The 18,183-nt window shown below is 31.3% G+C and overlaps 1 protein-coding gene across 1 annotated transcript; it reads right to left on the bottom strand.

Moving 5' to 3' along the window:
• Positions 1-3: 3 nt before the first annotated feature.
• LOC125071714 (glucose dehydrogenase [FAD, quinone]-like) lies at positions 4-15,304 on the bottom strand. The gene is made up of 13 exons (XM_047682062.1): positions 15,171-15,304; positions 13,778-13,811; positions 9,131-9,370; positions 6,605-6,776; positions 5,572-5,771; positions 4,355-4,479; positions 3,826-4,006; positions 3,203-3,463; positions 2,844-2,995; positions 2,155-2,320; positions 1,451-1,661; positions 665-854; positions 4-258 (listed from the first exon to the last, which is right to left on the bottom strand). The coding sequence occupies exons 2-13, from the start codon at positions 13,793-13,795 to the stop codon at positions 93-95; spliced, it is 2,082 nt and encodes a 693-aa protein (XP_047538018.1). The 5' UTR covers positions 13,796-13,811; positions 15,171-15,304; the 3' UTR covers positions 4-92.
• Between the last annotated feature and the right edge of the window lie 2,879 nt (positions 15,305-18,183).

Here is an 18,183-nt window from a genome sequence, read left to right as displayed (position 1 = left end):
TATTAAATAATTTAAGTATCGAATGTAGTAAAGATTCCTTATCATTTCTTAAGAGATCCAGTTCGCTTCTACCATTGGGACTTGGATGGATATTATCGAACGTACTGGTGGTCAGTTTTCTCTTTATTCTTGGTCTGCCAGTCGACATCGTGGTAGTTGTTCGGCTGCTGCTCCCACTGTGAGTGGTGCCAGTTCTTGTCCCACGGCTTCCAGCGCTCGTCCCATTTATGTTCATTATCGGAGTCATTATCAGTCCACCTTGAATATTTTATTCATAATAATTTAGGTGACAGTTGTTAACATTTTTATACAAATATCAAATCTTGGGGAATAGTTAATACCTATACAAAATGTTATATATAAAGTTTTTTATTTAAGTATAATCATGTATGTACTATACAGTAGTACTAGTAGTTGATAGGTGGAAAATTGCCTAATCAACTTGCTAAATGTATCCGCAAAATTTGGATCTGATAACTTTCTGTTACTGAGAATTTCTCAATGCAAAAATCTAATCACTATGTACTTATTATTAATTGGTCAACTCAATTTGTTTAAACCAAGATGCTAAGCTAGTACATGACTATGAAAAATGAATTCACTAACTTTTCTCAGCGAATTAATAGGAGCGACGAATTTATTCAATGCTTTTCTTAGTACCTACCGGTTTATATCGCTGTCAGCGTTTGTTGCATGATTTCCACCATCAGGAACATTTTGACCAAAGCGATTCTTAAAGAGTTGGTGTCTGGTTAAAATGAATTCGGCGCCTCGTTCTGCCACCATGATGACAGGCGCGGCGGTGTTGCCCGACGGCACGGTGGGCATGATTGATGCGTCCACTACTCGGAGTCCTGGAAAAGCCAAATTGTTAGATTCTTCAACCTGCCAAAATTAATGAAAATATTTCAATTAATTTTCAAAATTTGTGATGAGAGATGTTAAGTGTTTTACGCAGTCATGCCTGATTATGAATAAGTTTAAATTATAATATCTATGTTACCATCAGTTTGAGTTTTGTTTAATTTTTAAAAAAGGTGACCGCTTACAAAGGATCAAAGTTGTTTATAATTATTTATAATATATTACTTTGTACACTCGCACCTGACAGAATAACTGACGTTCGAGATTTAAAATTTCAATCAGTGGTTCTCTTATCAATTTACATTGTAAGTACAATATAAATTTGGTGGAAATAATCTTAGCTGTGTGTGTGGTCCCAATTTTTTTTTTGTTTTTAATTAGATGAGTACTGCCCTACAGTTACGATTGCAGTTAAATGTGATCTTGGAATTTAAAATACGTATAAATATAAACTAAAAAATAATACAATTAAAAATCTAAATTGACTTAGAAACCTCATAATACATTTTACAGAAACATTTGGTTAATAATTTTAGAGTTATAAGCGAGTCTCTTTTCGTATGATCTCATAAACTTTTTGACTCACCTTCTATACCGTAGACTTTTAACTGTGGGTCGACCACCGCCATCGGATCATCTTTGGCTCCCATCTTACAAGTACCGACTTGGTGATTTTCCGGTGCCGTGTGTAACTGCGCTAAGCATTTGAAGAAATCATCCGTTGGGTTGTTTTCGCCTCCAGGACATTCGGCGCCATAACCTTCCGTTGGCTGCATACCGTATTTCTCTCGTAGAATCTAAAAATGCATGATATATTTAGTTTTATAATGTACACGGCTTTCGCGATCTGAACTTGGACTATAATGTTACTTGTTACGATCGAAATAATGTTTTCGCCTCGCAACTATTTTTAATATAATATTCTTGTTACTTCTTATAATGAAGATAGTTTGAATATAAATAATATGATTTTATGGAGAATAATTCTGTATAAACGTAAAAAAAAATCAAAATAGATGTGAAAATTTAAAACGTTTAAACTTGCAAAAAAGAAATCACTAAGAAATTAATAAAATTTCTATTAACAAATGGCTATCTCACTTATTGTCTTTTAATTATAATTAATAAAAATCAAAAAGCCTTGTATATATGTATATATCGACATTAAAAAATTTTCGTTTAACTTTGAGATTTGGCAATAAGTATAATTGATTTTGTTCCGATTCAAAGCGCATTTATATTTATGCACTTTTGGGCTAACCATTTTTTTTAATATGGTTGCATGTTTACCGTAGTGTTAGCAAGACGATACGCTATCCTTGCTGCATCTGCTGCAACATTCAGCTCGTGTTCATTCAGGAAATAGTTCGGTTGCATCAACGGTGGCTGTGTGGGGTCTATGGACTTCAGTGTAAGGTAACCTCTGCTACGGGGCTGTAGAGCTATGGCCGATATCCTGTTGAGTGTATAAAATTTATGAGAAGCTAAAATTTAAATATTGCTCACAGGATCATGAAATTCACATCAACAGTCTAGGAGGGCTAAACTTTGAAAAGCAGCTAATTCTATAATAAATGCACTGCCTCTTATAGAATAAGTTTCATTGAAGTATATTTTACTAGTTTTCTTGGTGGTTAGACTTTGTGCAAATCCGTCTGAGTAGGTACCACTCTACTACTACCTATAGATATTCTACCGCCAAACAACAGTACTGAGTATTATCGTGTTCCGGTTTAAAGGATGAGTGAGCCAGTGTAACTACAGGCACAAGGCATATAACTTCTTAGTTCCCAAGGTTGGTGGCGCATTCGCTATGTAAGGACTCGACGCAATAAAATCGATAATAATCCAAATTTTTTGTGATATTTCAAAATATTTTCCCCATTTTTCATTTTACACTTACAACTATACAATACACAATTGGAAGATAATATTATGAAGGAATGAGTTAAGAAGTTTATGGCATCGGGTATACTTACGTAACAGTTCTCCTATTTTTTTCATCTTCTATCTTATCAGCATCTCCGACTGAACCGTCGCTGCACGACGCGTAATAACCGCCAAAGAAGAACTGCACGTCAGGGTGACGTCCTCCGGCAGATGCGAATCGGGAATTTACTTTGCCTGTTAACTATTGAAAAAAGTTCATTATTTTTTATTAATTTTAATTTAATTTAACTCAATTTCATAGAAAATTTGATTAAAACATTTAAATAGTCCATTGATTGATGTACTAATTAAAAATCCCTTAACCGGATCTGCCGAGTCTTATGTTTGTGATAAATATATACATAGAAAATATACGCTAATTTTAGTTGAGTGTTCGTGATTGTAATACCTGTGACATTCCAGTAGCAGATAAAGGTCCTTCTCTCTTTAACATGTACTCCATTGCACTCTGCCATGACAACTCAGGTACATCAGGTTCCTTGGTGAGTGTAAACTCAAGAGTCACTCCTACGTGATTGTGGAGATTCTGTCCAACTCCAGGCAACTCTTTGATTACTGGTATATTAAATTTGTCTAAGGTTTCTTTAGGTCCGACGCCAGATAGAAGTAGTATTTGGGGAGAATTTATGGTGCCTCCTGATAGAACTGCCTATAAACAGAAACACAAATAAAAACGGTTAAGGATTACCATTCATAAAATTATTACAAAAAATTTCGGTGCAAATATATTTTAACCAACTGCCTAACTTTCATAAACCTACGTAACTCAAGGGTTTTATATGGCAACATCACCTGACTATAAATAACTTTTTAAGGTTTTAATTTGATTGTAACAAAAATATTAAAGTATTTGTGGTATGTTGTGAGTAGGTCATTTTATATTTTCCTAAAAGGTATACTCAAAGTCAACAGAGTCAGTATAACAATAAGGGTAAATTCATCGTCGATATCTTTGATAAAACAGTATTCGGTTTCTTTACAAACTAAAAAATATAGTTGAACAAGAAGCACCTCCTTTATAACGCCAACGGTCTTCTTCTGGCCATCCTTAATGTACTCCACGCCGGTGACTTTCTTAGTAGTAGGATCTATGATCACGCGGGAACCCAGCGCATTGAGTATTATGTGTAAATTTTCTCTTTTTGATGCTGGCCGAAGATATGCACGTGCTGTAGTGTATCTTGAACCGTTACTAAAAAAAAAATGTCGAATGTAACTGTGTGAAATGTGAAACCTTTTCTTGCTTCTTTAGATACAATAATATAACACGGTAGAACCCACTGAACATTACTATTCTGTAACTAGACATTTAGACACTGCATTACGGTGTTGTAGTTTTAAGTATAAATGAGGCAGTGTAGGCGCAAACAACCATTGGGACTTTCTAATGGTTGGTAGCGAACGATGCAAGAGATTATTAATATTTCTTACAGAATCGGTGTATATGAACGATTGTATCACCAGGAATTTGCTCATCGCCTTCCTTTTAATTAAATCACAATAAAAACAAATGCAGAAAAATAAATTAGACGAAACTTACTCATTAAATGTTTGTGTGATAGTAAAACCAGTAGAGGTCTCTCCATTAAGGTCGCTTGTTGGTGGATAGCCCATCTCTATACCAGCGGATACGACGTCGTGTGCAAACCGAGGAGCGTAGCGGAACTATATTAAAACCAAAATTATGTTCCTTATTCAGGAATAGCTTTAAAATATAGTAAAACTAACTTTGCACGGACAGAATAAGGATCTACATAAAATGTATATGTCATTATATACATATGTATTGGTCGGCATATTTTTTTTCGACAACTTTAACTATTAACATCATATTTCAACCAATTAACGCAAATGAATGAATACACCTAAATCTTCGTCATGAATCACTCGGTCCATTAGTGATAGTCATAACAATCCGTTTGGTAGATTTTGAATTTTTCACACAGCCGCGGCGGGAGGACTTTATTTTATAATTATGTAGTGATGTACGAGTGATGTGGTACGATTTTAACAAACCTCTCATAAATACGCGTCGGTTGAATGGCGAAGACGTTAAAGGCTACCAACCAAACAAAATAGAACCCACTTTCATTTATAATTATTATAAATCGAATTTGGGTAATATTATTTGTAAAACATTCTTCTGTTTTTTTTTTTAAATATATTAATTGAAAATACACAATCTCAGTTATTTAAAAATCATGTCGATTTCATATGACTGTAATTGAAGTAATCAAAGTTTACTAATAAAATACCATATCGCTGGATATCACGACCTAATAAAGATGATATCTCATGTGTGTATTATTATTAGATATCTTAAGTATTATATTTATAAACAATATCTAGTGCTCGGTGAAAGAAGAAGGAAAACATCGCAAAGTAAAGTATGTAGTAAGATTTATATCAAAAACTAATAGAACCACTTGGTGAAATACTATTTATCAGTGAGACATGTACATTGTACAGGCTATTGGTATTAGTTATAATCGTTATTTTGTATAATTTGTTCTCCAGTAAACCAGTTTTAACTGGTTTAACGGAATACAAATTATACAGATACGACTCTTGTGTTTTCTCTTTTCTATTAATACATATAGTTTAAATGACAAATAAATGAATTTTAGAGATAAACTCTGGTGATTGTTTTTTACCGTATATCGTTAATAGTAATTTGCAATAATATGTGTCGAAGATTTATTTATTTAATTGGAGAACATACAGCCGTTGATAAACAAAAAATAAATAATATCTTACTTTCTGCACTGGTAAAGGACCTCCAACATTGTGATACTGTCCCGAGACTCCCTTGTCAATTTCTTTATTGTCTTCACTCTTGAGGAAGTAGGGGAGCACTTCGAACCATGACCAACCAGTCGCTCCGTTAACCGCCCATCCATCATAGTCAGCGGCATTCCCGCGCATATACATCATACCATTTATTGTCGAACAGCCTCCTGTATGACAAGACATATTGATTCAAGAAAAATGATATTTAAAATTAATAAAAAAAATTTTTTTAATATGAACATTGATCTAAAATAGAACAAGGTCATATTTTTTTAATTTAAGAACTTGATCTGAAGATAATGTGGTAATAAATATCAAAATCAGAGGTTAAAACGCAATGTGTTGTGTTGGCACATGCTCAACAGCAACTTTTTTGGTAGGGCTTTGTGCAAGCCCGTCTGTCAATATTCTACTACCAAAAAACAGTACTCAGTAGTATTGTGTTTCAGCTTGGAGGATGAGTAAACCAGTGTACCTACAGGAATATAACATTATAGCTGCCAAGTAGTAAATATTTCTTTCAGCGCCATTGACTATTGGCGGTGGTGACCACTTACCATCAGGTGGCGCAATTGCCGGTCCGCCTACCTATATCATCAAAAACAAGCAAAATTTACAAATTACAACATTAACTGTTCTGAACCCACTTCCTTAACCAAAAATTCTGACGACACAAAATACATATAAGAAAACAATTATAATATTAACCATATGCTTATGCAAATGTTGCTAGCGCTCACTTATAATTTGTTAAATAATGCAGTTTAATAAATTATTCATTATAATAAACTGCGCATTTTGAGTCCAAATTGTTGATTACGTCTGCTTTTGAGGATGTAAATTGACCTTGCACTGTGTTCAAGCGTTTTTAACATGGTACTGCATAACAGCCTGCTGACGAGGTCAGCGATTCAATCCTAACTAAATTAATTACATGGTTTCACAATACTATAACACCAAATTGAAAAATATCCTTATTGTTACCATAAAATATACTCACCGAGCATTTTCCCCCTCGGCCACGAACAAACACTATCACTATCCTTACAGGCTTTTTCCTGGGGCTCCGTATTGTAAGACCAGTCTGTTTCTTTTCGGCCCCAATACGCTGTAACCCACGCTGGTACTGCTGATGGGGTAGGTTCGTCTCCTCCAGCTTCTAATAAAAGTACCTAAAACATATTTGTTAATTAGACCGAAAAATTATTGCTAACAAAATAATTTCAGCATCCTCTCCGTCTTGTGAGAAAACTTCGGGATTGCTTACGCATGTAATCGAAACCCATGATCTCTAATTGAAACAACAGTTTGTTGAGCGATGTTACTTTGAAGTTTGAAGTGTAAACAAGTAGTTGTTTTTTGGCGAGTGTAAAAAATACAATTATTGAATGAACGACTCGTATGTGTGCAATCGTTTCATGTGACCATTATCAATGGAAATATTGAAATGCATTGATTTCAATATTTGATCGTTTTATAACAAGGCCTTATGACAATTGCCGCAGTAACCTTATAAAAAAATAAATAAAAGAAAAAAATAATAATTTGCATACGATGTTGAATAAAGTTTTAAATATTATACATTTATTAAAGAACGGCATCATGTTACTGCAGTTTGTTTAATATATATATATATAGTAGAATATAGTAATAATTATCTAGGAAATCATCTTAAAATCATTGATTAAATTATCTAATTATAATACTACATATGGCCTTTACAATAATAAGACGTACATATACATAGTGTGATAATTATACAGCAGACAGCCGAGCAAATAAGACACCTGATGGTCACCTTCGCTTACAAACATAGGCACTGACGAAATATAAAATTTTTACATCGACCAAGTTGAAGTTGGTGTTTCTATGCCGGTGTACTCCTAGATTTCTCACCACTTTAATCGGATCACAGGTATGATGGTAGAGTGATTGATGAGAAGGCAGCGCTTATTTAGACAGGCCGTAAAAAAACGCTACCTCCGATAAAACTTACGTTAACAATTCGATTTGTATAAATTTCACAAACATCGCTTTCACTAACATCATTTTATATAATTTATCTACACGGTACGATCTAAGATACCTATGTATTTAAAAAAAAAGCTATTCTGCAAAAACAATAATCTTTCCGAGTGTGATACGAAATCATTTCGTACAAAATAGTACCGCAGTTCTAGAAGGTCGTATCTGTTACCGTGAAATATAAATATTTATATAACTGTAATTACTGTAGAATGTATGTATATGTAATGTAAAAATATTGTTTATACCTTTATTTAGAAAAATATACGAATAACGATCCTTATATAAAAATATCATATTAATATAATGAGTAGTCTTCGCGTCATTTTTGAGTCTCAAAACGGGTAAAGTAATAGAAGATACTTTATTTTTGCTTAAATATTTTAAACAAAACTTTGTAAAATTACAGGTTACATTTGTAAATTTAAATAATTTTGATGATTTTTTTGTGTCTGGAAACTTATAAATAATGTTTCATTTTGACGTTAATATATACACAATCTACGTAAGTATATTACAAAAAATGTGTATTATAATTGATATACCGACTAATAATTATTTTCAACAGTGAACTTAAATTATATTAAAAATATGTATTAAAAATAAAAATATATCCTTCGACTTAAAATAATTATATTAATAACTGTATAATTATTATCACTTTTCAATATTAGTCTTATTTAACTACTCACGTAATAATAATAACGTATAACGTAATAATATATAACGTTGTAACCAAGTTTACTAGATGGAAACCCGTGTTCGCTCGGGTGGAATAAATAAAACTAAACAAATATAAATAATTACTTAGTATACTAAGTAAAATACCCCGACACGAAAATATTATTTGGAACCGTTTTTCTAAATGACAAACATGGGCCGTTTATCTGTCATTTCAAAGATTTTCGATAGACGTTCAATAGATTTAATCGTAATTTTTCAATTATACGAATTTTGCAGATATATGACTTGAAAATCATTATAACAACAATAGCAGTCAATAATTATTCCTCGCAATTGCACAATAATAAGAAATCTGTCCCCACAGTATCTTGCCTAATTACTCCAAGGAACTATAAACTGCTTTTGGATTACTAATGTCATTAACGCTGACAACGTGCGGAAATACGCATTTAGCCGACATGCTTAATTAGCGGAGGAATTTTTAGGTCCTAAAATAAACGATTTTGAGATCGATACCGATCGTATCGTGGTGTGTTATAAGGTTTATACGTCTTCTTCTTCGCTGTGACCACGGCGATTATTCTCAAAAGAGAAGACAATTGTGCAGATATCATAGTATACAAGTACGGAATGACAATCCGACGAGCAAAAAGCGGACCTGAGAATGATATCATCATCATAAAAGTGTACTACTCTATTTTTGTTTGATCGTCTTGCTTGTAGTTAAAACTATTTTAAAAAAGTACATACAAAATCTTATGAATATATTTTAATATTCTTAATGTTATGTATAGTAATTAATTATTAAAATACATACTTTCCATTGAGGATTTTCTGACAATCTTGCGGCGACAACTGATCCAGCGGTACCACCGCCAATGACAACGAAATCGTAACTGTCATCTGGTTCATCCTTACTGGCTATCCGGTTGCAGGGATCTGCGAGGTCACATCTTCCGTTAATGAACGACTCCAAAATGCTCATGAATAGAAGGAATTGACTGGAACAACCAAGGGCCATGGGTGGACCCACTTCGCGAATCGGGCACGGACATGACTGTAAAAGAATTTTTTATTTAGTCTATTAGATAAGACACTTTTTTTTACACAACATTAAACAATTAAAAATAAACATTTTTTTTTATAATATCGAAAAGGATATGATATGTGTTTCAGCTAATAAATGTTGGTGAGTGAAATTTTTAAATCGTTTAGCAATTTCAAAATGTTCGCCTTAGAACAGTTTATTCTTATACGCATTCTTACAGCAGAATTTTGGTAGTAATAATTATCATCATTAATATCAATAAACGAATTCTGATTTAGGATGTTGACTTTAGATGAAATAGGAAAAATGTGACATCAAATTAAAATATGAAAAAATATACATATGGTAAGTATAGCTTATAAATACATATATAAGGTTCACCAATCATAGGTAACTAAAAAACGTAAGGAAAGTATTAAGACCTTAATTATAGAAACTATGAAGATTTGTAAAAGTTACCTATCTAAGTAAACCTTATTCGTGGGGGTTGCACTCGATCGACTCGCACTAGTCAGAATAAATTATATAAATCCAGACATAGTAAAATAATATTATTATATTTTTTGCTAAATTACCTATATATAAATATCAATATCGGCTAAAGAATTTGATTAGTATCGAATCGAGACTAAGTACTTATTTATACTTATATATATATTTACTTCTTTGCTATATAGTTTACTAGTATTAGAAATATTATACATACAAAACTAAGACAAAGAAAAACTACTCCAATCGAAGATAATCAAACCTTAGTTTTACGTATACCACGCCACTTGCTATATTGTGCACTATTAACAGTACCTACTACTAATAATATCCAATTTAACTTTACTTTCAGAGTTCCGATAACAGTTCCGTCGATGGTCAAAACGCCATCTTTTCGCTAATTCAAAATGAATATCATAGAATCATTCAAGCTCTCGACTGCGTATATATCAATTCGATGTCAAATATTGTTTATTTGGCTTTTATCCTCCTGTGATGGGAATATACTATAGTACTACGCATAAGCTATCATTTACAAATGTGTTCAATATGTACGAGTATATCTATTCCCTCACTCTTATGATCGAAAGCAAACATTAAAGAGAGAACTGACGGGGGTTTTACGTGCTTTCTAAGACACAGAAACTTACAACTTTTTACTACCGGGCTGCGGCTGAGATTCTTCTAAATAGATAAAACCAATCACTCTTATTGGCTCGACCAGGTATTTGAACTCTCTTTAGACGTATAAGATTTTCAGAAAAATTTAAACTTATGAGGACACGTTTTTGTAAATCCTATTTGAAAAAAAAGCTCCAATAGATTATAAGAGAAGCGTGTTTCGGAAAAGGTTTAAGCAATATTTATAATTAATTATCAATAATTACCTTATGGTAATTAGTTAACATACAAATTGGCGCTGTAAGAAAAATTAATCATTCCTTACATCGTCAATGCGCCACCAACTTTGCGAGCCAAGATGTTATCACCCTTATGCCTGTAGTTACACTGGCTCATTCACCATTCAAACCGGAACACCTCAATGTAAATTAATTCCCATGTAATATAAGTAGCTGATGTTCGTAGTTTCACTCGCTTTGGAATGCTTTTGACGTGACGGTAACTATTATCGATAATAGCGATATTTAATCACCCGTAGAGAAAACAATAATACGGTTTATGTAGTGACACTACGAGATGTCGACACTCTTGATTGCGACACATTGTAAATTAATAATAATCTTCAGTATCTATACTCAATTGCGAACAATGTAAATTATATAAGAGGAATGCAAGTTAATATCGCGGAAAGAAATATTTTTCTATTGTTACGAATAATTGTAAATTATAAATATTAATGCGTAATACTTTTATAACTAATGTAACTTAAGTCTAAGAAACGACACCCGTATCTGTTAGTTATGTTTGTATAGATATTTGAATAGTCACGAATTAAATTATGAAACAGCCACATATCTAATAAAAACTCGGATTTTCCGCGTCATAAAAACCGTTATTAGTGTACTTTGATAGATATCTTTAGGTTAAAATGTATATTTTATGTTCTATTAATGAAATGTATCTTAGAACGTTGTAAATCAAAACACGTTTTATTGTAAAATATAAAAACCCCACACAGTGCGCAGTGTATATATTTCGCTCCAATAGGATTAATATCCTGTTTGTCTGTTCGGCAGTTTTTCTAATTACGTGACGAAATAGTCCTAAATATCTCCAAGCAAGTGTGATTCGCACTTAACCGGTTCTTTTTAACGGCAGCCCTTCATTTGACATTTTGTTATCGCTTTTATATTATATCCCTTTTTTATAATATAAGTAGACGGTCGAGAAGATGGGCTACCTGTTGGTAAGTGGTCACCACCGCCCATAGACATTGGCGCTGTAAAAAAATTAACCATTCCTTACATTGTCAACACACCACCGACCTTCAAGACAGATATCAATGTTAAGTAAGAAAGATCCCAATAAAACATTAACGTCCGTTTACACTGTGTCAGGAATTTAATAATAGTATTTATTTATATTATAGGAAATAGTTAATTTATAATATACAATATAATAAAAACGATTATTTGTCAACATTAAAACAACACATAATGATTACTGTAAGTTTTAATATTCACTTTGAAATCCTTAATGACTTATTTGTACAATAATCATTTGTTCAAAGTAACAAAGAATGTCATATTAAAAAATATCACTAATGACTTACATAAAAACTTATATCTAATTAATTTTTTGATCCATTATTGTAATTTTTCAAGGTTTTAAAAACGTTTAGTACAAATTTCAAATACAAAAGGTATGCTAATATATTCATTGTTTGTTTGTTTGTTTTTATTATTTTATAGTAAATGCTCCGTGCATGTGTCGCGTCGAGTGAATTTAGTTTTTATTGGAATATAAAGTTTTGTTTAATTTCAGCAATAGCCATAAAAAACAAATACCTATCAATGAATGGGCTTTAAAACTGTCATATATAAAGTCCAGTCAAAACGAGATTTAACCTCGGAATGCAAGGATAGCTACAAACTTGTACAAATCTTTGTTTTGATATTTCAAATGTTATTTCAAGTGACATACAATCTCATACACATCGATCAAATTATTATTTAAGGCAAAATGCTATTGATATTTGGTCGGTCCAACATGCGTAAGATTTAATCTAGAGACTAGACTAGATCGTCTACAACTGCAACGAAACACTTATTATAAGTTGATTCGTATTCATAACGCACTAAAATAAATAATGTATAAAATACAGGTAAGCGGTCGCGAATCTTCGCGGTCTATCTCAGAAACGTTTGAATTTATCTATAATGATGTACTTTATGTCTTTTGCAATAACTTCAAATGACTTAAACATAGAAAACAGGATATTTATAAAAATAACCCGTTTTTTGTGAACTTTGACCTTGGATATCTTAACACGCTAACACGAGTCTTTTTGGGAAAAATATAATATGTATACATACATACTATTGTCGCTTACTTACGTCTGTTATTCCTGCGTCATGTAACGTATTAATAATTAGAAATCAGTATTAGAATCATTCTTATAGCAGATATAGTATAAAAGGTTTTTAATCACACCACGCAGGAATAGACATAGGAATCAAACAGAGCGCTATATGGTAACATTGGTTTCATAATTAACCTTTCAAAAGCCGACACTTTGCTAATAATGGGTTTTACTGGGGATTTCCTAACCAAGAATTCAATTAATCAAATGTGTTCGCGTAAATTTAAAATCCGCGGCAATCAGCTTCACAAAGTTCTTACGACTTAATTGACGAAAAATTTACGTGGCTATCTTAGATATATAAATAGGAGTTTGGTACATGTGTTTGAGTTGGCATACCCTTATATATGGAATTTTCATATAGTAGCAGGTTTTTATTTTATATATTTTATTATCGCCTATAATATGAAGGTACTATATCGATTCCGTTCATCGATTGCCATAAAAAATCGTACCCAAACAGGACATCGTGTGCAAGGCTTCGCAACTTAATCTATTAATAATAATTATCTACATTCCTCCATCAGAATTCATTTTAAAAAAAATCGAATTATTATTATAATGACTAAATATCAAGTAAGCGTGATTTATAGTTATTTGAAACAATATCATATTGTGATGATAGACTGGAAAGAGTTCAAGCGTAAGCGTAACCAACACCTTATACTTTCCGAGCCACAGGAGTACACATACTTTCAATTCACTAAATTTTATTCACTGTTATTGAGATTTTTCGATATAAAAATCCCAAAAACTTTCAATTGTCCCGACCTGTAGTTTAAACTTATTACCTCTGCAGTTTTGTAAAAAGATACCAGACCAACGAAGCGGTTGAAATGTTATTTATAAAGGTTATGATATTTGTATAAAATAATTGATCTTACCTCCGCTGCTCTAATCATCTTTACACTTTGCGTCCTAAAACAATATTGAATAAATATTATTTAACAACATACATATAAACAGGACAACTAAACTTTTTACAGTTTTAAAATGGTATATGAGCTAGTATGTGGATGACCTAAAATTATTAATTGACATAAATATATTATTTAAATTTGGAAGCTACTATATCCGTAATGATAAAAAGTTTAGTACAAGAAATTAGTACTGGTTCAACTATATATACATATATAATTAAACATAATCTCAAATGGCAAAATATTAAAAATTATTCATTGGTTAGTGTTGTACTTAGAAAATAAAAATACCCAAATACTGTTTTGCTTTGACAATATTAAATACGAGTATATTTAGAAATAAGATTCATAGTGTGTTATGTCTGATATTCTAGAATATTGGCACTAATGTATATAAATTCTACTAAAACATTCGATACCTTAATATGTCCGTCATACTAAGAATATTTTGACTTAAGTATTTTACAATAAGTTCAGTATTACGAACTATTTTTAGTATAAGTATTTATTTTATTATGACATAAGTGAGGATAAATACTTCAGATTTTTTTGTCATCTGTACATTATATCGTGGTCAGTAATATAAATAAAAAAAATTAATACGTATATTTACTTAATCATCCAATATGTATATCCTAAGTAATAATACAAATTTCTATACTTGTTTAAGACAACAGTTAACACTGGGGACAGCAAGAAACTGTGTCTTGAATATAAAATACAGTTTCTAGTGAGAAAGCGTTATTTACTTTTCTTGTAAAGACTTTAAAATTATAGTCATTTATATGAGTTCTCATAACACCTCTCTATCTTCATATTGTAATGGATATATCTCATAATTATTGATTATCTGTTAATTAATTGTTCTCATTAGGTGGATTCCATGTTTTAGTATAACAATGGAAACTTTGTTGGCTTATGTGAAACTTATTTTGGTATCAAATGTTTGTGTATTATAGTGTGCTGTATGTTTCCCGAAAATAATAAATAAATAAATATAACTTTATTTAACAATAATAATAAGAACAACCTATATTCGAGATTTAAAGATTAAATATAATATATTATTCAAAATTATAAGATTATCATATCATTATATAGTATATGATTTAAAAATATCTCATCATAACTAAGACAAAAAGAGGTCATTAATATAATTCTTAAACCAGTATGTTTAACAATTATAATGTGCGAAGTACGTAAAGTATATAAAAATCTCTTTTTAAATTAAATTGATTTTAATTTTTTTTAAATATATTTTTTCAATATTTTATTTAATACGCTTAAAATAAAATTAAAAATTAATCGTTAAATGATTTATATAAATACATATTTGTCAGAACAAAAAAACACATACCCAAAGTGATATTAAATATATTTCTCCAAACACTAAAATGTGTAATTTTCACTTGCGCGCACGAGTGCGCGTATCGGATGCGCGTGAGTTGCGAGACGCGTCGTCGACGACACCGGCCTGCGCGCGTCTGCCTTTTGTTTATATTGATCATCCGTTTACCACGAGGAAGTCTCCAAAGTAATGTATGCAATATGATTTGCAAATTAAGTCACGTGGTCGCTGTAAACACGTAAAGCTTTTTCGGCTAAGTTGGGTTTTTTTTTATTTTCTAATATAGGAAAGTGAGGTAATAGGGAAAATTACGTAAGATAGGGATCTTACGTAATTTTCCCTAAATACAAGAGAATTACAAATATATTGGACCTGCTGAGACATTTCGTAATTATGCTGTACGCACGTTGGTGTAAAGTTATCACTATTGAGTTCTTAGTCTTGTTTAGTTACTATTTACACTACTTATTTACTAATTATTGTTATATTATAATTATATTATATTAATACTGAGTTAACCGGCATATACCCGTAACATAGCCTTCCAGGTAGTCTAAGAAAAGACAATTTTACGAATATAATACATTCCTAAGAAATTTATATCCAAATATACATTTCTGTATTGGCCATAATCTTCCGAGAAGCAATCAGGGTTACTTTATATTATCTACGCATATGAGGTAAAGTCGGCGATTTTAATATAAATTCGACCTGTGACTTTGTATTTTAAAGCTTTACATGTTGCCAAATAGTATGCGTCGCGGGGAGAACAGAATATGTAAAAACATTTTAATATATGATCAGAATAATAAAGAAAGTGCAATGCATTTGGATCGCTGACCGCGTTCTTACGAGCCACTGTCACTGCCAAGGTAAACCGACACTCGAAACGCCTATCGTACTTGTTTTACCTGTACCTTGGAAGGAGCTGTGTGCAGTGAAGATATTTAACATAAGGCAAATTGGTGACACTTGACCCACGAACTAGAAACTTTACCATAGTTTACTGATGAATCTTTAATTTTGAAGTGGCACAGGATAATTATTGTAACGACGGTTTGATTTGTAAGCTATGTATACTTAAAGATATAGCTATATTTACAAATATGAATATGTATAATTATATATAACTACATGAGGAATCTTTGACTGCAACACATGATTTATCTTTTGTGGTAATAGATATTCTTATATTTCTAATATATCAACAATCGCTTTATTGAATTAGGTGAAAAGTATTTTAACTGAAACCGAAGTATTTTAAAAAATAAAAACGCCCTAACTATAATACATGCAAATCACTTGATAGAAGTACCACGTGAGTATCTACTTAAAGAAGTTTGTTTATCCCATACAACAATTTTATTTCAGAATGAGGCATGGCGCGAGCTTGACATGAGATCCCAGATGCAAGTAGAATAAAACAAAGTTAAAAATTTCATATATTTAGTTATTAAAATTTCATTTTATATTGGTTAGTTTGGTTTAAATTTTTGAACGTCAATGTTGTTTACACCTTTAAAGACGTAAAATTTTAAATTGTATATAAGTTGTTAAATTTAAGAGCTTAGTGATAAGCTGATGGTGTAACTATTACAATAAATAAATAAAATCTGCTATATCTATCACCTCTCTATATCATATATGTACTGTTGTATGTATGTATGTGTATTCTATGCTTCATAGACGCCTCACAACAATCTAATTGTATAATATTTGGTTCTTATTTTTTTGTTTAATTAACGATACATCTCTAGCTGGCAGTTGCTCAAATTAGAAGAAGTCCGACTATTCGTCAATCGAAATCAATTCTTCATAAACCTCAAATATCTCTTTTCATATGGTATAGTAAATCCTGTTAAGAAATATAAAAAATTAAGAAACCCTTATAGTTTTACTTTGTGTAGGTATATTAAAAATCAATCTTTGTTTTTCTTATCTCATTTCAACAACATGGCAACATTACAATCTCAATAACAGGCCAAATAACAGACAGAGGCTTTCTCATAGTCTGTAATTTTAGGTTTTAGGATCATAGGACAGTGTCCTTTGACATTTAAGTTTTTAAGCAATAATTATATTTTATTATATATTGTTAAAAGAAAATTAAAGTCACAAATAGCAACACTGCGACCGGATATATAAGGACGACGGTTGGCGTTACTCGTCTATTCATATACTCTTTGGTCTATTTGCTTAGCTGTCCGAATATCTAGCGACGGCCTGTCATAGAAGGAAAATGTCTGTTGGCCGCCATTACAATATTTTTTAAAAATATCAATTCATTTTCTATTTGTAATAATATTATATACATTGAAGGCATTTCCAGTTTAGTCAAAGTAAAACTGAAAACGATTCCGAAAAGAAAATTTCCAAGCCCGAGAAGAAACGACAAAAGAAACTCAAACACAAAAACGGTAATTTCTTTTTGATGTAGTCTGGCTTCCATCAATTCTTTTTTTTATCGATACATCTGAATTTAATCGCAGTCATGGACGTAATCAAAAAACATGAAATATTTATTGAAAAATAAAATATATTTATATACGCCCAGTAGCAAGTTCAATATTCGATTTTATGACGGTGATAAAATTGTGATAATTCCTTTCTTTAGCCTTATATTGGGAGAAAGTCATGACAGTGTCTGCAAAAAAAGGTTTTATATGAATATTGTCCATTATCAATTTGTACTGCAATATTAACTGTATTTTTTTCATTAATTCTTTATTTAAATACTCAAGAAGCCTAATATAGACCTATACATAAATAATTTTTATTAAAATATATTGGTTGAGAAATAAGGTCGCTAACCTTACCATTAAATTACAACTATTATAAAAGTCTATTATAATTGTAATTGAACAGTTAAAAAATATACTTCGCCTTTAGAAAACATAAAAAACATATGACTTTAATTGGATTGACCACAATATTTGTAGATAAAAAATATTTATCCGCCCGATTATATCATATCCATAGTTATTGTTTCATAAAAAACCGAATAACCCGTTTTTAATTGTTT

Source organism: Vanessa atalanta, chromosome 20, assembly GCF_905147765.1.
Source record: "Vanessa atalanta chromosome 20, ilVanAtal1.2, whole genome shotgun sequence".
NCBI classification, from domain to species: domain Eukaryota; kingdom Metazoa; phylum Arthropoda; class Insecta; order Lepidoptera; family Nymphalidae; genus Vanessa; species Vanessa atalanta.
The sequence above is the reverse complement of the archived record's forward strand: the minus strand, read 5'-3'. Positions and strand labels throughout refer to the sequence as shown.

Coding starts and splice junctions, on each gene's coding strand:
- LOC125071714 (XM_047682062.1), bottom strand. Junction 1,662..2,154: donor ATCGTCTTGCTAACACTACG/GTAAACATGCAA, acceptor ATGCATTTTTAG/ATTCTACGAGAGAAATACGG. Junction 259..664: donor GCTGACAGCGATATAAACCG/GTAGGTACTAAG, acceptor AAAATATTCAAG/GTGGACTGATAATGACTCCG.